The 23,094-nt window shown below is 41.2% G+C and overlaps 1 protein-coding gene across 4 annotated transcripts in view; it reads left to right on the top strand.

Moving 5' to 3' along the window:
* The first annotated feature begins 1,609 nt into the window (after positions 1-1,609).
* Positions 1,610-23,094, top strand: part of PBX1 (PBX homeobox 1) — a 338,015-nt gene continuing 316,530 nt past the window's right edge. The window contains exons 1-3 of one of the 4 annotated variants that reach the window (XM_025287446.3): positions 1,611-2,071; positions 2,271-2,561; positions 5,819-5,892. In XM_025287446.3, coding sequence (XP_025143231.1) covers positions 2,371-2,561; positions 5,819-5,892 — 265 coding nt within the window. In that variant the 5' untranslated portion in view covers positions 1,611-2,071; positions 2,271-2,370. Of the gene's footprint in view, positions 2,562-5,818; positions 5,893-23,094 lie in introns of all 4 variants that reach the window. The other 3 variants (XM_006077418.4, XM_006077421.4, XM_006077420.4) reach the window with 3 other exon arrangements.

The following is a 23,094-nucleotide window of genomic DNA, read 5'->3' as shown; positions in this document are numbered from 1 at the left end:
CTCAGCTCCTTATCTTGCAAAACTTGTTTTTTTGGTATTGATTGGGAAGGAGGTTGGGACTGATAAAAGGAATAACATTTTATTTGAGGATCTCAATGCATCTGATGAGGTTACAATCTATTTTGCAGATGAAGTACACTTAGGTTTGTAAAAGTTCAATGTGTCTCCTTTGGCTACACTGTCATCCAGGAAGAGGACTATCTACACAGTATAATATTTTATACTCCAAAACACTATACTTGCCTTTTCCAAAATAATTCATATGCTCTTTTATCTTGTGGCCACTGTGACTCAGTCCGAGTTCCTCTCTTACGTGCCAGATGATAAGACAGGAGGCAAACTGATGGTCTACCTAGAGTGACAGAATTGAACTTTAACTGTGAGTTTCTTACTAGGATTTTCCCCTGATTTCATTTAATATTTTTTTCATTCTTTCCCACTTATTTTTAATTTGGGTCAGTGTGTTTCAATATGTGTATTATTTTAAGCATCTTAACATCAAAAATAGCATCAAAAGGGAAATAAGTCCCTTTTCCAACAAGACGAGTACATAACTAATTTTTACACTATTTATACATTTCTGTTAGATGGAGATACTCCTTCCTTGACACTTAATAACTATGGGACTCAGAGAAGTTATTTAGCATTTTGAAGTTCCCTCCCTGTAAAGTGGAACTAATAATCCATAACTCTCAGAAATGTCTGAGGGATTAAATAAAATAACTCATGTAAATTACTTGGTGCATAGTAGGCATTCAATAAATGTCAGTTTGCTCTTTATTCCAGTTAATAATGCTTATTAAACTATATTAAAAACTAGAACCAGACTGTGATAATGCATTTCTTTATTAAGTACTTAAGCCAAATAACTAATTTCCCCCAGGGAGAAAAGAAAGAGAGATGTTGAATTAGTTTCATTTGGTCAACTTATTTATTAATCTTTTTTTCGGCATTATAGTCCATAATTTAGTTTCCATGCAACCAAAATGTTACAGTTCAGTATTCCTCTTAGCTCTATTGTGATTGTTCTTTTAAATCTATTTTTACATATGCCATTTATTAGAGATCATTATTAATTATATTAACAGCTCGATTGTGTTTCATAACAACTTCGTGCTGACAAACTTTGCTCACAACAGTTTCCCTGAGGTCTAACGAATTAAAAGGATCAACTTTTAAACGGCAATGTTACAGGAAAAGAAAAACCCCGGTTGCAGGGGAGACCCACACTGTCTATATTCTTTCGTGTTAATTTTATACGTTTGTATCTAAGTAGAGCCACATTTTTCTCAAGGACGGAATCCAAGTGAGGCAGGAAGGAAAAGTGGGGACGTACTAACCGAGCCTGCGCTACGGTATCATTGCACCTTTAAGGACTGGAGACTTGGTGTTAGCTCGGCCTCCTTCCCAGCCCACCTCTGAACTCTGATTGACAGGGCGCCGGGCGAGGAGGAGCCGAAGGAGGCCGAGGAGGAGGCGCAGGGAGGAAAGTAGAGGGAGGAGGGGCCTGTCTTTTCTCCAATGACCAATCAGGGGAGGGGGCGGGGCTACGAGTGCCCTCCTCTCTCCTTCCCTCCCCCGCCTCCTGGCTTCCCCGCCTCCCTCCTCCCCCCTTTCCTCTGCCCCCTCCTCTCTCCTCCTCGTCCTCCTCCTCCTTCTCCTCCTCCTCCTCCTCTCAGGCTGTGGTTTTTCTGTATATGTTTCTGGAGTCCTGAGCCTGAGCTAAACAAAAGCAGGAGGCTGACGGGGCTGCTGGAGTTTGCAGAGACACGGAGGAGGAGAGAGCCTGTGCTCTGCCTTGCCGCCGTGGCTGGGGGAGATCTGGCTTTTGCAACAGCCCACCCCCTTTGAGATCACTCTGGCCCGGAGTGGGGGTGGGGGGTAGCGGGGGGTGGGGGGGGGAAAGTTTGCATTGCAATCCCCCTGCCTTCCTCTCCTTTCTCCCGGCCAATGCATATTTGCAAAAGGATTAAGCCACAGATTTAAGCGCCGGGAGCCCATTTCTGCCTTGCAAAGGAGACGGACTGAAAAACCAAAAGCCAGCTCTGATTTCTTTTCGTCAAGTGGGAAGGTGGTTTATTTTTCTTGCTTTTTTGGAGTCAACACCCTTCCCCACCAGTCCTTATCCCCACCCTCACCCCGCAACCCCTTCACGCCCCCCTCCCCCTCCCCACTCCCCATCCTCCCACCATCCTCTAAAGAGGCAAAGGGATTTTTTTTTTTTTTCTTTTGGTCTTCTTTTTTCCCCCTTCTCTGTTTATCCTGAAAAGGATTTGAAGACAGCTTGAAGGATAAAAAGCCTTGGTGCTTCCCAGGAGCCGAGCCGAGGAGCAGAAGAGGAAGAGCCGGGGGCTGCCGTTGCCTTTGGAGATGGACGAGCAGCCCAGGCTGATGCATTCCCATGCTGGGGTCGGGATGGCCGGACACCCCGGCCTGTCCCAGCACTTGCAGGATGGGGCCGGAGGGACCGAGGGGGAGGGCGGGAGGAAGCAGGACATTGGAGACATTTTACAGCAAATTATGACCATCACAGACCAGAGTTTGGATGAGGCGCAGGCCAGGTGAGATGGAGGCTTTTCTTTTCCTTTCTTGGGGTTTTTTGTTTTTCTCCCTCTCGCTGGGGGAAACAATGGGAACCGAATCACCACAGCGCTTTCTTTTTAAATGTTATTCCTTGGCCCATTTTGACGAGCAACTATATGGCGGAGGAGTAAAATTTGAAGGAGCGTTGTTATCGAAAGTGCAATCTCCCATGCGGTGATGTGGCTGTCTGTATGTATATTTTCATATATTGTGTGTGTGTGAATATAGAGATCTTCATATATATGCATACAAACACTCAGGCAAGCCGAAAATACTGCCAACTGATCCAAAAGCGGCCCTCGGCACTTTTTACTGCTTTAAAAAAGTATCAGAGAGAGCAGAATTGTCAAGTTTTGAACAGCATTGCATGTCTTCTTGTTGAGGGACTCCGTAACATTACAAAATAAAATGTCCCATGAACACTTTATTTGCAAATATAGTTGACTCCTTAAGTAAATCAGAGGCTTTGAATTTTCTATGTGGACGTACTCCTCTAAAATTAATTTTTATCTTTCCCCCTTTCCATATTAAAAAAAAAAAAAAGCAGAGTAATTCTTTGTCAGTAGTTGTCAGCCATCCAGAAAATATTTTGCATTCATTTAATTGTTTCAAAAAGACTGATGTAAAGAAAGAAGAGATACTGTTGCTTTTAAACATGTTTGTTCGGTTTTAGAGACTCGGATATGTAGTGTAACTTTATTGTCTCTTATTTTGAGTAGGTTACTACCCTTCTGTGGTACAGAATGTATGGTTCTTTAAAAAGGGGTGGGGGGAGAAAATCAAGCATGCTCTTTTCCCCATGCTTCTTCAGGAGCACTTAGATGCTAGTAAAATAGAAATGAAGGCAAATGTGTATTTTATATATTTCCATCCTATAGGACACGAAGATCTTCATTAAGGAAGCATTATAAAGAAGCTGTGTAGCTTCTCAGTTAATCCACTGCCAAGTATATAGTTCTCCACTCTAGGATTTTACAGTAAATTCTCTTTAAAAAAACAAAACATAAACTAAATGGTAACCCACCAACTGCTTGCCCAAGGCCGATCTTGAAAAGAAGATTTTAAGACACTCTAATGGCCACATATGTCTTTCCAGTTACCCAGCTTTATTAAATCTCAGAAGTAGCTGGTTTTTTAAGTCATATGTACACAGTTTCTCTACCTCACAAGACTTAGTTCTATGGAGAAGACATTATTATATGTATTTTTGTTTAAGGGAAATGGGAATTTGAATTGAGAAAATGAGAAGAAGCAATTTCAAGGATGATATGAATTACACTCTTATTTTACCTGTAAGCACATGCAACATGTAAACTCAAAAGTCCTGAGGTTTATGGGTGCTTGAAAACTTGGAAAGGTTCAGAGACTGGAACTATGCTATTTTTTTTTTTTTTTTGATAGAGGAAGGTTTTTAAAAATTATTTGGTGCCCTTTTTGGATTTTATTATCCGGAGAAAAGCTAATAGGTAGGGTCAATGGAAGATTTCCCACTGGCAATCTCTTTTTGAATTGGAACAGATTTCTCCATTACATTGTTCCAGAAAAATAAACTCAGACATACCAATAAACGCCTCTAATAACAAGTTTGTGCAGCCGAAGGGGCCGGTAGCACTGAGAACCACCACTTTTCTGATGTTTAGTCCCGCTCCTTTTTGTACAACTGAGGACAGCCGTGACTTGGCGGGTTCAACCCTTTTAATGGCCTAAATGTTAAGAGAATCAAACACAATTTTGGGATAGGGAGATTTTCTGTTCTCTATAACCCAACCCCATGGACGTGCTTGGCAATACAATATTTCTGCAAATATTGTAAAAGCTGCATAGAATTTTTTGTAGTTGTTATTTGTTTTGCATTTGGGCCTTTATATAAGAATACAATTAATGAAAACTCCTATAAGAGGCCCAGAAAGAAGTCTTTGATACCAGAAAGTCTTCTTCACCATTTTTCTCACCCCACACCAGAACTAAATCACCACTAAGCTTTTCTTTTTAGTTAAACAATGTAACTCATCAAATACTTTAACTGGGTTTTCCTTTCCTTAGTAATATCTTCATAATGTACGTTTATTATTTATATAGTGAACCCTTCGTATTTTAGACACAATGTTTATGTTTATTTTGATACTCTTGAATTTTGAGATTATGACTCTTCTACTGTAGAGTAGATAGAGCGTGCTTCTGGCTTCCGTTCCTCAGGATGTGTATCTATTTTTTAACTTTGAAAGGAATTTAAAAAGAACTGCATGTGTCTTGAGTGCCAGAGGTTTCCATTTATCTTTATACATTCATTTTAGTTAGTCAGCATGATTCCCTTAACTAATAGCTGATATGATCAGTATTTTGTTTCCAAAACAATATCCTTCTGCTAAGTGCTTCCAGAGTAAAATCAAGGGAAAGGTATTGTTTTGGTCCTTAAGTGCATGCTGAATACAGACACACAGAAGAACCAGGTAAATCACTAATCTAAAAGGCAGAATTGTATTTATTTTTTTCCCCCAATGGGTGCAAGGTCCTAATTGTAAATAATTGAATTTCAACACCTGCAAATAAGCAGTGTGTGCACAAGCGACATAATGTGAACACAGAGAAATGAATCTATTCCCCATATGGGTATGTTTGCCCCCTGGCAATGCATTTCCATACTCTTTAACTTGGGGACTGAAATTTTATAAATTGACAGTTCTGCTCAGAAGACCTTTCAAGCATCTTGTGTTTATGAGAATACAGGGGCATCTGCGGAATGAATTCAAACACATGGATGAATTAAATTTGAAAACACACACACACACACACACACACACGGACTGAGAAGCAGACAGCTCCTAGGCTATGGTGGTTGCGTAGATTATACAAAACTGTTAACCCATGCATTTGACTCTGCCGTGTTTTCATTGCCCTGGATAGGATTATTGGTTTAAGACTTCCACTTGGATTAAACTACTCATAAAAAACAAAACAAAACAAAACAGAAAACCCCAAACTCTTCCTAAATGAGCATAATTGAGGTTAGTTCTGTTCTGTAGTTAAATCCCTGCTCTCTCCCTGCTAATTAACATTATTTCTTTTTCTATGGCGGGACTCTTTATATTAAGTCATAAAGCAATTGAAGCATGCCACAGAGTTATGCTTGGTCTATAATTTTGGCTAAATGCTCGATTTTTTCCCCCTGTGCATTATCAGCAGCTTGATCCCAGGAGTCCACCTAAGCTATTCTGTTGTTGTTTCTTTCTTGCAGAAAACATGCTTTAAACTGCCACAGAATGAAGCCTGCCTTGTTTAATGTCTTGTGTGAAATCAAAGAGAAAACAGGTAGGAATGAGATTCCAACATTTAAGCATTTTCTTTGGCCAATTGACCACTTTAAACCAGCAATCAGGAACCCATTATTTAAATATTAAAATTTCAGAATAGAAGTACTTTCAAGATTGATCGCATATTCCAATAGGAAGTCCTAGTAGCCTTGCTTCCTGGAACAGAAAGCACCAAGTTTCTTTGACAGTTATTACCAGACATTAGCGGTTTGCTTGCCTTAACTCTATTCCTGGCCTCTTTGAAATTGAAGCTAAAACAGAGGTTCTGAAGGGAAATTTATAGAATGATGTGCCTGTGGGGGAAAAATATGAAAGTAGAAGTCCACTTCTTAAAAGAATATATTTTGGCCCATTTTTAAGACAGTGTTTTTGGAGTTGGGTTGGGGGTGCTAAAGTGTTTAAAGTTTCCTCTTCTTTTTTTCTTGTAATTACACGAAGCAGCAAACTAGAGTTCTTTTCAGAGTGTTGTCAGATACCTTTGTAGAACGCGTCACACAACATCAGGTTATCGGTATTTGAGTGCCCTGTGATTTTATAGCTGGGAGAATTGCTGGGTTTAGGAGAACAGAATGTGACGAGCTCACTCATTCTGTTGTTTTTTTACTTTCTAGACCTCATATCATGAACTAACACACTTATAACACATCCCAGGAGGGCATTTAAATTTTAAAGCAACAATTAAAAAATAGCAGTCATCAATCAGAGGTGTTCTTAAACAACAGATGCTCTGGGAAGGACACTTAGCAACATCCTCTTGTTTGTTTATTTTAATCCTTAATTTTCCAAAGTGAGTGCGTCTGTCCCTTGTAAAAAGAAAGAGTTGAGAAGGCAATCTGAAGCCAGGGCGTAAAGATGAGGAATGAGGGGTGGTTATATAAAGCGGGAGCTTCTGCTGGCCTCTGACTTGGTCGCTCGCTGCGGAGCAGCGCAGAGTACCTGCCATCCTATTTATTTATTTATTTTTTACAACAAGGAGTGTAACAGTCAATAATTCATATCTAAACCATATAAGCAAGGGCATGACATGAATGAAAGTGACAATAAATATGATTGCATGCCCAGTTGATATACATTGATAGTTACACATAAAAAAAGGAAGGAGGGGCTCTGAGGGCATGCAGGGTGGCTTTCTTTTTGAGGGCTCTCTGTGTTTCTATTTTAAAAAATAAATAGTTTCAAGATGTGACCATTGATCGAATATGTAATTACTCGGGTCTTGAAATGTATGGAAAATTAGTAAGCAGCTCCTTTGTTGAATGTTATTTGTGTTGTGCGTGACATCCCAGACAAAGCACCTGAGCAGTGATGTTCAGATCTTTTAAGTCTTCCAGGTTTCCTTGCCAAAGCCTAACCTTAATGCAAAGCTGGGAATTGCATTATTGTAGCTGTGATATACCTTTTAAGAAATGTATGGGCTGTGCATTCAAATATCAAAGGGGCTTTCTCACTTTGTCACACTTTTTAGTTTTTTTTCTCTGTTAGCCTGGAGCAGGAAACCTGAGTGCGTATATATCTTTATCTTTTGTTTTTTTCTTCCTTCTCAGTTTCTTATTTCTCTGATTCTTATTTACATGGAATATTTGGTTTGTTGAAATTTGTTGCTACTTGGGTATGCATTTCTGCTGATCTTGCTTCATAAAATACACAATCAAGCTATAAAGGCATATTTGATAATTCAGTCTAGAGAGACTCTGTTTTTAAGACGCCCTCAGATTTTCATTGAAAGGAAGTCTGTCAAGGCATTTAAATGTATATTGTGGTCAAAGTGTTTAATTCTAGTCTTCTAATTAAAATCTACTGCTAAGGCAGTAGATCAAGGTGGATGGATGTGACTATAGATCTGGTTCTGGTGTGGATTCAAGAGTTTGCTCCTCACATGAGTATTGCCTAAACTATGGTGATAAGAAGCAGTTGTGTCGGTCAGAATCATGCTCTAAAGGTGTAATTTATTGTTGGATTATATATTCTGTTTTAAATTTTTCTGTTACTGAGTTACATTAATGTTTGGAGCTTTTTAAAAATCTGAATTAAGGTTTTGTATGCTGTCTTTCAAATAATATATTTTTAAAAATAGTTTAGTGAATACTGTAAATTGAAAATAATAAGGATAACTGACCCTGTGTTAAGAGGGAAACACACACACATATACAAGTTTTGGTTTAAGAGGGCACCCATGGGTGAAAGCACACACACAAAAAAATAGTAAAATAAAAAGAGAAAAAAAGAAAGGCCTTTCTCCTATTCCTCAATTTGTGTATCAGAAGGATTAAGGAGAAGGAAGAAACCTCTCCTGGAATGTTGAGTGTTCCGTGTTGTAGGTAGGAGACAACTGCGGTGTGCTGAAAAGAACTCTTTGATTGTAAAGCACGGTTACTTACTCAAGATCGACCTCACCCTCATTCTGAGAGTTGGCAAATCTTCCATATGGTTGGTGTGTCCGCAACACAGTGCGTCTGTAAAGTTGTAGGAGCTCTTGTTTCCCGCCCCCCCGCTTCTTGATACAGAGCTAGTGACAAGATTGTTTGGGTGATCAGTTCATGTGCATTCTTTCATTGTTTTGGGAGTTTCCCTATTGTTACTTTCAAGTCTTTATGCTGAATGAGTATTTTTGAGCTTGCTTCACAAGTATTGTAGAGGTTATTTGATTTAGGGTGGGCTCTGTTTGTTTGTACTCTCCCAAGAGCACGCTACGGGGGCTTACCTAGGTCTTTACAAGGAAGTCAGGACCCTGAGAGGAGCGTGGGGCTTGCATTCCTTGGCAGATTTTGCTTTTTTAATTTTTGTCAAAGACTTTCATTGGAAAACTCAGAAATTTGGAGGGAAACTTGCTTAAGATTGTCTTACCAACCTTTTGGAACTTTAAAGAAACAGACGCGCATAACACCTAAAGTAGGCAGCACCGTTTATATTACAGTTGATTGATAGGTATTTAGTCAGAAATTACTGTGGGGATATTCAGGAGGAAAAAAAAAAAAGAACCCAAGTGTCTTCTTGTTGAGAAATGTCGGTAAGTTTTTATTTTGATACCTTTTTGCTTTTTTAAATAAAAATGCCAAGAACAAGGAATGCCTGAACGATTCTCAGGCAGCAAATCTCAGTAAGAAAACTCTGCAAGACCTCTGGCAAGTATGTTTCAGAGGCGGCTTTTATTTGCTTGTTCCTTCTGGGAGCATAGAGATTTCATAGAGTTTTGGACCTTTTAATACCTCATTTTCTTTCATTTTTTCATTCCTTGTCTGCTGACATATTAGCAATAGACTGGGTTTTGCATATGTGTAGAGGTGGTGGTAGTGGGGTTGATGGAATGGAGAGAAGGAGAAAAAAAAAATTAAAACATACTGAATTTCTTAAAAGGACCTTAACTATATTTTTAAACATTTCTTGATTTTAAAACAATTTCTGTGTCAAAAATCATGCTGGTTTAAAAATGAGGAAAAAACACGAAATATTGGTTGCCATTTACTAAGGAGACTGTTTATAGATAGTAATGAATAGCTGTAATTGTTGTGAATAGTTTTTAATTTTAGAACAGAATAGCTATATATGGCAGTTTTCAGCAAATTTTCCTCTGAGCATCATCTGCTCTGAAGTTAAATCAAATCACTGAAGGATGTTAAAAAATTACTTTTTGCTTACTTAATGCCCTTTTGTTCTCTCTCTCCTTCCTTTATTCTCTCTGTTCAATTAACACTCCCATCACAGGCTCTAGTTTTTTTTTTTTTCTTTAACTCTACTACTGTATTTCAGTTTTTTTCCACCCTCTCTTATTAATTCTCACCTGCCACTTCTTTTTAGTATAGCAATTACATTATGAGATTTCTGCTTCTCATCTTTTTATAGCTTTAGAGAATAATTTGTGTGTGTGTGCACGCACGTGTATACATGTGTATGTGTGTGTGTTGGTATATGTAGGTGGAGGGGACACCGTGGAAGGAAGTTTATATTTTAGGAAAATAATTCCGAAAAGATTAGGCCTTGAGCAGAGAACAGGAGTGAAATAACTTCAGACAATTTAGAGATGCCTCTGATCAGATTCTTTTGGGGGCTGACATGACAGGAGTGACTTTTCATAAATGTTCGTCTCTAGAAGGAAAAAGCAAAAAAAACTTTTTCTTGCTGATGACAGAATTTAATTTTTTTTTTTTTTTTTTTTTTGAGGAAGGGGCAGAGAGAGAGAAAGGGAGCAAACGACGGGGAGTTGATGCGGTTTTACTTGATCCACTCTTTCAGGCACAGTGTGTTAGCAGAAGGCAGGTGGTTAGACCCTATATATTTATTCTGATCTGGATACGAGCAATACACCTACAATAATAAGACTCCGTGGAAGACACAGTATCAGCTTCTAATGAGAAGCATCCCTTCTCTCCAGTCGTTTCGTGTCATCCCCTTTTAGAAGCCGATTTGGACCCATTCTGGCAGCTGAGAAGTGGGGAAAAGGGTGCAGTGAGCAGCCTGGGTCAGACCTACCTGAGTGAGGTCTTCGGAAATTTGGTGTCATGTTTTCTAGCAACTGGATGTCTATGAGGACTGGGACTGAGGAGAATTTAAGTGAAACTGAGAAAGCTCGAAGAAGGTTCATGAGTCGGGGAAAAGCACGGGGGAGACCTGTGGTCTAGGCCTTGTGGGCTGTCGGGAGCTGGGAGCAGTAAGGGTGCTGGGTCCCAGGCGGGTGGCGGGCTGCACTCGGGGTGGGGAGGTGGCAAGGTCTGGCTGCCTGCGGGGGTCCGGCCCCTTCTACGTGCCTTTGCTTCTCTGTTCTGCTGACGTTCATATGCTTTTGGTTATTGTTGGCAAAATTAAAAAATTTACCCCCAAACAAGCAAACAAACCAAAACTCAGATATTAAACATATTTAAATAGGCAAGCATTTTAATTTTTTCATTTAAAGCATAACCCTGGCTTCTCTTGAGACATAGTTTTACATGCATGCCTTAGGAAAACTTAGGCTGCACTTTGGTTTCCAACTTCTGTTAGATGAATGCTGTTATGATTGGAACTTGGTGTGGTGATTCTAAATATACTTTTTACCTTTACTTTTTATTTAAAAAGTCACCCAAAATGCCACATGATTGAAGCAGTGTCCTAGGTACAGCTCCCAAAGACAGCTCTTACTCATTTTGCTATGCTCCTGGAAGCACCCTGTCCTTTGCATGGACATTTTAGCCTGGGTTGCTGCTAAGCTGCTAAGTCACTTCAGTCGTTTCTGACTCTGTGTGACCCCATAGACGGCAGCCCACCAGGCTCCCCCGTCCCTGGGATTCTCCAGGCAAGAACACTGGGTATAATAATTCTAGCTTCACTCTTGCACCCTACCTGAAATGGTGTGGTAAGGTTTAAGGAATGTAGTAATTGATTAATAAAATAAGCAGAGGATTAATGAGTTATTTGTAAAGTACTTTGAGCTCCCTGGGTGATACAGATAAGAGATACTGTATTTTCTATAGTAAATTATCTAAAGACTTGTATTCTATTCCATTTTGTAGGTTGCCAATGTGTTAACTCTTCCTTTGAATATATAATTGAGTTGGTGAGGTAGTCATTATGTCCCATCAGGAGAAGTCTCTGGTTGAATCTTTTGTCTCATCTTCATCTTAGCGATAACACTTCTCAGAATTTGGCAGAGTGATTTCCAGAATTAAAAAAAAAGAAGTGTGAGTGTAAACTGACATGGGATTATAAAACCTATCTTCCTTCATGGCAGAATAAGGTCAGTGGTGACTTCGTGGAAGGTCTTCTTACTTCTGACAGCTCTCTTTGAGGCTGTCAATAATTGGTGGAAATCAAGATTGCAGTGGGTGGGAAAATTCATCCATTTTGGTTTAGGTCATGGTATAGTTTAGGTCAACTATCTCTCTCATTGATACTCTGCCATTAAGTAGAAACTGGGGTGGGTCCCTCATACCTGTACTAGTTCTGGACATACCACTAAGTAGTTATAAGATGACAAGTAGGTAGCTTAAATACGTTCAGGAGAAGCTATAATAGTGGTTAAGGATTTGGTCTCTGAAGCCTGACAGCTTGGGTCTGTATCCCAGATCGCCAACTTTTTCAGTTCTGTGACCTAGTTAAGTTTATGGAACTTCTCTGTGCCTCATTTTTTTTCACTTAGAAAATAAAGATAAAAATGGTACCTATTTTGGAGGGTTATTGTGAGGATTAAATGAAGTAGTACATGTAAATTACAGTGCCTGGCATAGAGTAAACAGTCCATAACTGTTAGCTTTTATTATTTCTGGCCCTGTTTTCGTACATGAAAAAGAGAGGCTTGTACCAGATGGTCCCTAAAGACCAAGCCAATTCCAAGACTCTATAATTCTGTGCTGAAAAAAGAAAAATAGTGCTGAATTTAAGATTTGTTTTCTTATGTTTCTCTTGCCATTCTCTTAAAGTGAGAATGAGTTGTATCTGGCCAAAAGGCTGGGCAAGGTTGGGAGAAGAGGGGAAAAAAAGAATGGATAAGAGCAAAAATGAAGGTTTTCAATTATGTACAAACTGGACAACAAGCACCTGAAAAGTTACAATGGCATTTTTAGTGATGACATTTTCTTAGCATTAGCAGCTGGAGATATTGTGTAATCATAGTTAAAAATATTTTCCCTCTGAAAACACATAGGCCCATCCATTCAATTCACTAAGTTTCAGAGGAGGAAGAGTAACATAAAGTGAGTTTAGGGCAACCTGACCTCTACCTGTCTTCCTCATCAGTTCCTACTTGAGGGAAAAATGATATTTTTGTTATAACAACAACCTTGGTACTAGTAGGTTTATTTTTTTATAGCTTTCTTGGGATATATTTCATATACCATGAAATTCACCCATTTAAATTATACAGTTCAGTGGTTCTGGTCTATTCACAAAATTGTGCAACCATCACCACCACCTAAATTTAGAATATTTTTATCACCCCCTACAAAAAAAAAAAACAAACCTGTACTCATTACCAGTCAGTTCATATTCCTCCTCTTGCCTAGCCCCTGCTAATCACTAATCTCTGTCTGTATGGATTTAGCCATTGTGGACATTTCACATAAATGGAATCATATAATATATGGTTTATTACTAGCTTTTTTGTCTTAGCGTGGTGTTTTTAAGGGTCACTGTGCTGTAGCATGTACTGATACTTCATTCCTTTTTATAGCCAAATAATATTCTATTGTATGGATATACCACATTTTATTTATCCATTTATCAGTTGATGGACATTCAGGTTGTTCACACATGTTGTTGCTGCTCGGAACATTTGAACAAAGTTTTATGTGGCCATATTTTTATTTCTCTGGGTATTTACCTAGGAGTTGAATGTTGGATCATATGGTAACTCTGTGCTTAGCATTTTGAGGAATTGCTAAACTTTTCCAGAATAACTGTAGTAGATGTATTCTTAAGTTTTATTGTAAATGACATTAAATTTGGTCTTCATCACTTTTAGCATTCCATTTTTTTCAGTCTTTTTCTTCAGTCACTGATCTTCCTTTTTCTCTGTGCATCAAGGTTTACTGTATTTTTTTTATCTTCTTGGATCAATACCTACTCTAATAAAAAGTATTTTGATAGTTGGTTGACTTGAAGTGAACATGATCAAGATTTATATGAAACCTCTCTCAGAACTATCTGCATTTTAGAGAGAAAAAGAAGTGAAGTCAAAGGAATGAATCTCTATGGCTGAAATCTCAGGTGTCAGGTTCCTGGAGAAGAAGACCTTTGCCAAGAAGACCAGACAGTGTTCTGAAGAGCAGTCTAGTATGACAGAGAGAGCAGGGTGTCTGAGTGAAACCAGTCTGGATTCAGATCCTCACTTGTGTGTAACATTGGAAAGTTGATTTATAGCACTTCAGTATCCTTAGCTATACAGTAAAGACAATGCAATATAGGCTTGCTTGAGGGACTAAACAGGACAAGAATATAAACCACACAGTTGCATGAGTGTGCTAAATAAATAGCAACTACTGTTTTCTTTTCAAAACCACACGACTGACTGTCGACCTCTGGTCTCATTAGTTTGACACTGTCTATTCAGCTTGGGTTTTCTACCAGCTCTGGCCACAAGGTTTTGAGACTCCCTGAGATACTTCCTGACAGTGCTTTTAAAGGCTTTAAAAGATTTTCTGTATGAAAGGGGGGAACCCCCAAAACTCAGCAGAAGGTATCCCAACACTCTTGTACTTCCTTCCCTCAATCCTAGAGTTATAGCGAGAGAAGAATCCCATTGAATAGTGCTATGCAGTGAACCCATATTTCATTCCAAATTTAATGTTTTAAATTTTGTAGTAGTCCACTGGAAAAAAAAAGTGAAAAGAAACAGGTGAAATTAATTGTAAGAATACATTTTATTTAAATCCAAATATATCTAAATTATTTCAACATGTGGTCAATATAAAATTATTAATGAAATATTTCCACTTTTTGTATTAAGGCTTTCAAATCTATTGTATATTTTACATTTGTAGCACATCTTCCATTTGGACTAGCCCAAATGGGCAACTCCAAGTGCCTAAGAGGCTCATGGGACCAGTGTCCTCCATATTGGACAGCATGGCTGTCCATGCTGCCATGGAAGACTAAGGAAGACTCCTGGTTGTTCCCTACTCACACTTGATCTGGTGGTTCTGCACCAATTGAAATTGGTTCTTGATGGATAGCCATGTTGTGGAAAAAAAAAGAAAAAAAAAAAAAACACACAAAAAAACCATATCTAAGGCATCTCTTTCCAGCAGGGAATATCCCACTCCTGGGAGCCAGGATGAGGTAGTTCCCCTGTAACTCCTTCTGTTTTTCTTTCCTTGACTCCCTGTTTTACGGTTTGATTCCTTATCCTTAACAGAATTTGAAATGTTCCCTAAAATAAAATAGGTGGTGGAAACAATCACCTTTTTTTTTTTTTTTTTGTACAGCTAGAATACAGTGGAACAAGTACAGAGAATTCTATGTGGAGACAAAAAAAAAGTTTGCTGGACCTTGAGTCAAGAGTTCTAAGACCTAACACTGCCTGCCTCCAAGTTACTATGTTATTTTGAGAATGCCATTTATCCTCATGGTCTCATATTTCTACATCCATGGAATGGGCCACTCCAGTGAGCCACTAATCTGAGCCCACCTTTCACAGATCATGAGCTCTAACATGGTCCCCGTCAGGGCCTGGATACATAGCATTTATGAAAAGAAATTCTTCTTTCATTGTTATGGCACTTCTAATTTATCCTCTGACTCCTTGTATCTTTTCTAGACAGTCATGTAAAACTGGTTATGGTGGTGTTAAAGCAACTTCCATCAATCAAATTGAGTTGGAAAGGCAAGCTGGGAGGAAAAAAAAAAAGTAGTGATTTCCCCCCCCCCCACCACCTAATTGAAGCATTCAGTATCACATTTTACAAAGCCAGCTGGAGGCCAGTCCCAGTTTAATCCACCTTGTTGACTCCATGACTAAATGCAAATTATGTTTCTTTTGCATCCTATCTGTTTGTAGCTATTGGATTCTAGACTGAAAATTGCTTTTGGAAAATACAAAGATTTACGGTTGTGGACTTGGAAGTGCGGTATACCTTTGCCAAGTTCATATGGTGCGGCCCAGGAAGTCAGCAAATTTAGGTTTGATTTTCACCTTAGAATTGTGAACAGTTGCTTGTTCAGTGTGCCTCAGCTGAAATACTAAAACGATGTCTGTTTCCCACCTATCTGTCAGTGGGGCTTCTGGAAACTTAAAGTGAAGATATTTAGAAAGATGTTTGACTTTCCTTGAGAAAGTGTCAGTGTGAGAAAAGTTCTCTATTTGTCCTGCTTTGAGACAAGTTTGAATCTGCCAGGAGGTCAAAGGAATAAATTTACCTAGTGGCCCGTGCTGGTAGGGCCGCCAGTCATTTTTCTGAGGGTTTTAGGTGATTTGAGCTCCCAGTCTTGTCACTGTAAGAGAATCCTCCTTATAGTTACCATTGTTAATAGAACTGAAAGTTTGCATTTATCTTTTGTTCCTAACAAAGAAAGCCTCTCAGAGACCCTGATGATGAGCCCAGCCTACATCCATTCTGAAAGGCTCTCTGTGGATATGAGGGTATAGACGTTAATTCCTCACTGCAGAGGTGCTAGGGCCGAGCACCCTGCTTACATTAACAAACATTTAAAAACAAAGCCGGGGCGATACAAGCACAGCTTTCCTCTGTGTGGTCTCCTTACCAGGGTGACTGTAACCCCTAACCCCTTGCGAGGGAGATGCGAGGTTGGGTGTGGGTAGGTGGTGATGCCCCCGGCAGCACGGAGTATAAAGGCCAGAGGAGAAGTAACCAGATCCTGTGAGGAATAAATTAAAGCCACTTCCTCCTGAGGCCAATCAATGGGGAAGGAAAACAACAAAAACCTTAGAGATGAGAGAGCCTGTTGCTTAGATAAGGTGGAAAAGAGAAATCGGAGTTTCCGAAAAGGAGTTTAAAGGGACGCATTACAAATAAAACTTTGGGAACTTAAGAAAATGCTAAGAAACCATTGAGGAGCAGGACAGTGAGCCACATGGCCTTGTGCTGAGAGGCCCCTTCAGACAGGATCGCAATGCCTCTCGCTGGGCCTGGTTAGACGGGCGCCTAGGTCTTGCTGCAGCATCCCGCTTAGCTAGGCTTTCAGAGGAGGGGGCTCTGCGGGGGCCGTGACGCCTCCTAGAAAACTGGTGATCTCGCCGCGGGTCTGATAGGGATGCTAGGGAGTGCCCGCCGGCTCCGGTCCCCTGCCGCCCGGAGGCCTCCAATGAGCCCCGCGGGGCTGCTCTCACTGGCCAGGAGCCGCCGCCCCGCGCAGAAGCGGCCTGGAGCCCCCGAGCCCGGCGCCGGCCGCTCTCTAGCGGCCAAGGAAGCCGAGCATTCCCGGAGCGGAGCTTGGTTGTGTATTCACGGATTTCCCCTCTTTGGCACCCCAGGCTCCCTCTCTTCCCAGCCACCTCCTTTCCGGGCTGCCCTCATCATCTCTCTAATCCCCGAGAGGGTGACAGGAGAGGACCCACTCCTATCCTATCATAGGGAGAAAGCCATCCTTCCTTTATTAAATACCCCCCAGGCCGGGCTTGGACCCACCTTGCCACAGCAATCAGAGCCTCTGGTGAGGAGCAAGGGTGTGGAGGTCTGTCACCAGGGAGCCGGGCGTGGGGGCTGTGCTGCATTTTTCGTATGCACAGTGGCCGAGCAGTACAGATACTGTCGGTGGTGGTTTTGCATACAGAAGTGAAATTCAGAAGGCAGCGTGCAAGCACGTGGGTGAGTGTATGCGGGTGCCAGCGCTCACACGCACACATCTTAATTTGCAGCTCCTGCTTAGTTGCCTCGGTGTTGTTTCCTCTCTATTCGGTAAATAATCTAGTTGATGCTTTATGGTATTGAAATGAATCGAGTAACATAATCAGAAGTTCCTGCAGAATCCCTCGCATCTTCTCTCTCTCAGCTCTTACAGGGAGCATCTTCCCCTGGGGAGATTTTTAACCCAAAGAACCTTGATGTAATTTCAACAGCATCGGTATTTGTTTTCGTTAAGCTTGGTCTTTCTTTAACACTTGAAGAAGGTTGGAGGACTTCCTACAGACCTAGTTGCTGATATGGCGGCTTGGCTTGTCCTGTCTCAGAGGAAGGCCTAAAGGGGCCTCAAGCTGCTTTCTTTTTGCAAGTCTTCTGAAAGTAAAGAATTAATTTTGGTGGTTTGCCCCCGCCTCTAGCCCATACACACAGTTGCCTCCCCTCCCCCACCTAGCCTGCTGGAGCCAAGGCAGGAAGGGGCTGTCGTCTTGCTCAGGCCTAAGCCATATTACTTTATTTTTCTTTGTAGAAAGTTACACTACAAAAGATGTTCTTCATGTGTGATTATTATTCTTAAATGGATTCTTGTGCTTTCCTATCATTGCTCTGTTACAGCCTCCCGGGGCACCCGTCAGGTCCTCTAATTAGACCCTCCAGAAACTTTCTATTGAGTGAATGTGGGAGAGTGAGAAGTCAGAAAGGTTGAATTCCTTCATTACTTTGAAAATCTTTGAATTAATTCTCTCTATAAATTTCTACTAGCCCAGTCTCGGATCCACCAGCTGAAGAATGAGGCCCATTATTAATTTCACAGTATAAGTTTCTCATCCCTGTAACTCTGGGGGAGAAGATGGAAGCGTTATTATATAGGTTGAGAGTTCACATGTTCTTTCTGACTGTTATAGATAGAGCTAAAATATAAGAGTAGCAATACTAATACCAGTGATGAGGATAATAAAGAATGAAAATAATTACCTTCTCTCTGTTGCTAATTTGGACACTGCCCCCTCCTACTCATTTACCATACTGTCTCTTCCCTTTTCAGACATTTCAGGCTGGAATATCTTGGTAACTACAACTTTCAGTTAACTTTGTAGAGGTTTACACAAAGGAGAAAATCTCCCCAGTGTCTTCCATTTGGACTTAAGTATGCAAAGATTGGTTGTCTTGCCAATATCCCACAAGAATATATCTTCTTCTCACTTACGTTGGCTAATGTCACCTCCTGAATGTTGGCCTTCATAAGTGAAGAGTCATGGACGCTTGATTGCTTTGAAGTAAGTTTGACCACATATATTTTTTAAAATATTTATTTATTTGGCTGCACCAGGTCTTCATTGAGGCATGCAGGATCTTCAGTTGTGGTATATGAACTCTCACTGTGGCATGTGGGATCCAGTTCCCTGACCAGAGATAGAACCTGCAACCCCTGTGTTGGGAGCATAGAGTCTTAGCCACTGGACTGCCAGGGAAGTCCTTGATCACATATTTTTGAACACAGACATTTCTGGAGATATTGGGCCAAACTCTTACCTCCCACAGGTTGAAAAGTAAAAAAGTTAAAAATAAATTCCTGCCCTGCTTGGGTTTAATTTTCCAACACCAGTTAGACATTTCATTTTAGACCTCCTGTAGGACATGATGAAATTACAGAGTTTGCATTCTATTTTGGCCCATTTGTTGCTGTAGCAAATATTTATGAAACTTCTCTGTTTGAGGCATGAAAGACACGGAGAAACGCAAATGTGCCAGCGATGGCCCTTACCCTCAGGGAACCTACAGCCCAATGTAGGCCCGGAATCATGGTCATGATCTTTGTAGCATGGGCAGCAGACTTGCTCCTAAAGGCCCGTTCCCAGGACAGGACTGTGTTCCTTAGGGCCAGGTGTGTGTCTGAGGACGTCATTCCGAACCAAAGGTGTCACAGGCTGATAGGCATAGCAGAGCGCTTTCTTTCATTCAGAGGGTGCAGACTGTTACGTAGGCAGCCCAAGACGTGTTCTGTGTCTGAGTTCTCACATAGCTCACCTTCTTTCCCTGAACACTGTCTCTGCTTCCTTTCCTTTCTGCCTCTTCCTTCCACTCTCTTTTGTTTTTATTCTTTTTAACTCCCCTCCACTGGGGCCTCCCCCAGACCCCCAAATCGCTATTTGCCCAACCTGTGACCTGAGACCACTTGGCATTTCCCCAGGATGGCTGGAATTTACCGCCTGCTGAAGAAGCATCTGTGACATTTGCTCACCTGGGCAGCTTAAGCTACAGGGTCCGCGTGGAGGGACTGCTGAAAGGAAGTGTGAAATTTACCTCTGCGCACCAAGGTTCTCGCCAGCAGGGAGACAAACAAGGATGCTTTCAAGAAGCTGAAATTAATTTTTATCAGGGTATGCGTATATAGTCCTATATATTCATACACACATTTATTATGTATTCAATAAATGCTTGTAGACAATTTGTACATTATCTGTTATTCTCTAGTCATTATTTTAACAAATTAAATTTTCATGGTTAGCTTCATCTTTCACATTCATACCCTCCCTTTGCACAGCTCCCTTCTTTCTTCCTCTCCCTCCCTGCTGGTAGAAGACACCGGCTTAGCTTAGTGCCATCAGCCCTCCTGTCTCCTTAAGGTTTATGAGATTCTGGTGATGGCTTTCTCACTGTGGTGGTCGGCCCAACCAGGCCCAGTTGTTCTGCTGGTAAGGAAATAGCTGCTTGTCTCTTTGGATCAAACTGGTCTAGGAGCTTGTTCAATCCAGTTATTGGGACAGGCCAGCCCTAGAGGCTTCTCTGGCTCTTGGAACACACGGACGCACAGTCTGTCTGTCCTGGCTGTCAGCCGAGGAAGGGAGGCAGGCAGTGTAGATGGTCAAGCTGATACTTTATACTCGTGTTTACCCTGTCCAAGTGATTTGAAGGGGAAGAGTGCTCTGGGCCCCAGGCTGGGGGAAGAGTGCTGGTGGGTCATTTTAGCATGAAGCTGAATGGAAAATGTCAGCGGGAGTGATGCCTCATTTTCCCTTTGGAGCACGGAATTCTGTAATAATAGTTAATGCATGGAACACTTAAAATATGTGGAGCTCCTATTGCCTCAACTTTTAAGGTGAAGAAACTGAAAGAGAGTTTCATAAACTTTCTGAAAGTCACACAGCTCAGGAGAGGATCTGTTGAGACAAGTTTGACTTAGGAAGTTTTACTAAATGTAAATTTTTCTACCATGGTATTCATTCCCATTGAGTGACAGCCCTTCAGCTTGTGATTCTTCCCAGAAAATCCCATGGAATCCTACTCAGTTGTCCAAATAACAAATCATTTGGCTCTGCCTACTCCTGGTCCTGTTTCTCAGGTACATGAACTTCATTATCTCTTGGCTATGGTTGGCTGTAAAGCATAAATAAAAGGAGATAAGTCCAAAATTCTCCTTGGGCCTGTTTCCTGATTTTTGTTAGGCCCCTGCCTTTGTTTTTAGAATCTACCTCCTGACTTCCTTCAGGCAATGAACATGACTTATCTTCATCAGTTCAGTTCAGTCGCTCAGTCGTGTCCGACTCTTTGCGACCCCATGAATCGCAGCACGCCAGGCCTCCCCATCCATCACCAACTCCCCGAGTTCACTCAGACTCATGTCCATCGAGTCGGTGCTGCCATCCAGCCATCTCATCCTCTGTCGTCCCCTTCTCCTCCTGCCCCCAGTCCCTCCCAGCATCAGAGTCTTTTCCAATGAGTCAACTCTTTGCATGAGGTGGCCAAAGTACTGGAGTTTTAGCTTCAGCATCAGTCCTTCCAGTGAACCCAGGACTGATCTACTTTAGGATGGACTGGGTTGGATCTCCTTGCAGTCCAAGGGACTCTCAAGAGTCTTCTCCAACACCACAGTTCAAAAACATCAATTCTTCGGCGCTCAGCCTTCTTCACAGTTCAACTCTCACATCCGTACATGACCACTGGAAAAACCATAGCCTTGACTAGACGGACCTTTGTTGGCAAAGTAATGTCTCTGCTTTTCAATATGCTATCTAGGTTGGTCATAACTTTCCTTCCAGTGAGTAAGCGTCTTTTAATTTCATGGCTGCATTCCCCATCTATTTGCCATGAAGTGATGGGATCAGATGCCATGATCTTCATTTTCTGAATGTTGAGCTTTAAGCCAACTTTTTCACTCTCCTCTTTCACTTTCATCAAGAGGCTTTTTAGTTCCTCTTCACTTTCTGCCGTAATGGTGGTATCATCTGCACATCTGAAGTTATTGATATTTCTCCCGGCAATCTTGATTCCAGCTTGTGCTTCCTCCAGCCCAGCGTTTCTCATAATGTACTCTGCATATAAGTTAAATAAGCAAGGTGACAATATACAGCCTTGATGTACTTCTTTTCCTATTTGGAACCAGTCTGTTCCATGTCCAGTTGTAACTGTTGCTTCTTGACTTGCATATAGGTTTCTTAAGAGGCAGGTCAGGTGGTCTGGTATTCTCATCTCTTCCAGAATTTTCCAGTTTTTTGTGATCCACACAGTCAAAGGCTTTGGCATAGTCAATAAAGCAGAAATAAATGTTTTTCTGGAACTGTCTTGCTTTTTTGATGATCCAGTGGATGTTTGCAATTTGGTCTCTTATGTAGGCTAAAACTTGATTGCCCCTCTGTTTTATATATATATATATATAATTGTAATAGGCTCCTCTTTCTCCTTTGTGCTTGGTCATGTCCAACTCTTTGTGACCCCATGGACTATATAGCCCACCAGGCTTCTCTGTCCATGGGGTTCTCCAGGCAAGAATACTGGAGTGAGTAGCCATTCCCTTCTCCAGGGAATCTTCCTGACCCAGGAATTGAACCTGGGTCTCCTGCATTGCTGGCAGATTCTTTACCGTCTGAGCCACCAGGGAAGCCCAAATTGAGAATCCTTTAGCCAGACTCCCATCCAAGCACTAACTAGTCCTCACCCTGCTTAGCTTCCAAGACTAGATGAGATCAGACACGTTCAGGATGGTATGGCTATACATGTATATGCATAATACATAGCTCACCTTTTCTGGTTCCTTTTCAGAAGCCTGGGACTTGGGAGCTTAAAGCAGGGCACAGTGTCTTGTTGTTGCATGCCCTTCCTGGTCTTGTTGTCCTTCTGTCTCACCTCTGTGTGTGGTCACAGTCTGGCCCAGGGTTCTGCAATAATTCTTTTTTTTTTCTGGCCGCATCATGTAGCATGTGAGATCTCAGTTCCCCGATTGAACCCACACACCCTGCAGTGGAAGCCCTGAGTCTCAACTGCTGGACCTCCAGGGAAGTCCCCTCAGATGGTTCTAAAGGTGTGAATGGAGATTGCTTTGGTGAGACCAGAAAGTCTCACATGCCCAGCTGTGGAGTTGCTCTTGGTTTTGAGGAGTGGGTGTTCTCAGTTTAGAGAAGGGGACAGTGCCTTCCAAGGAGTGGCGCAGCCCAGAGCGCAGCCAGCCTGATGGCAAGGACCTAGGTGGGGAGCAGGTTCTGGGGACGGGCGTGGATGCTGGTGGTTCAGGGCGTTACTTTCACATCGCCCCAGGGGGTAGAAGGGAAAGAAGGATTTCAAGGACTTATATTTAAATGTATGGTTTAGAAAACAGTATAATCCCAGGAAGATCTTAACAAAGAACATTTTATAGAAGCAAATAAATTCACTGTTAATCGTATGGCCCTAGCTCAAAGTCTACGATAACCCCCCACGTTTATATTTTTTTCCTGTTGTTTTCCTTGTGGCTATATGAATTTTCTATTTCTTGGAGATGACTGTATACTCAGGGATGAAATTTTCTTCTGTTTATCAACAGAACCTGTTATATATGTTATTTATTTATTGCTCATTTCATTTCAAAGAGGAATTCAAGTAGCTTACCAGAAGGTACAAATAAAATGAAGAGATTTACTAGAGAAATGAGGCAATTAGAAGAGAAAAGATAGAAAAATATA

The sequence above is a fragment of the Bubalus bubalis genome, chromosome 6 (assembly GCF_019923935.1).
Source record: "Bubalus bubalis isolate 160015118507 breed Murrah chromosome 6, NDDB_SH_1, whole genome shotgun sequence".
Classification (NCBI taxonomy): domain Eukaryota; kingdom Metazoa; phylum Chordata; class Mammalia; order Artiodactyla; family Bovidae; genus Bubalus; species Bubalus bubalis.
The sequence above is the reverse complement of the archived record's forward strand: the minus strand, read 5'-3'. Positions and strand labels throughout refer to the sequence as shown.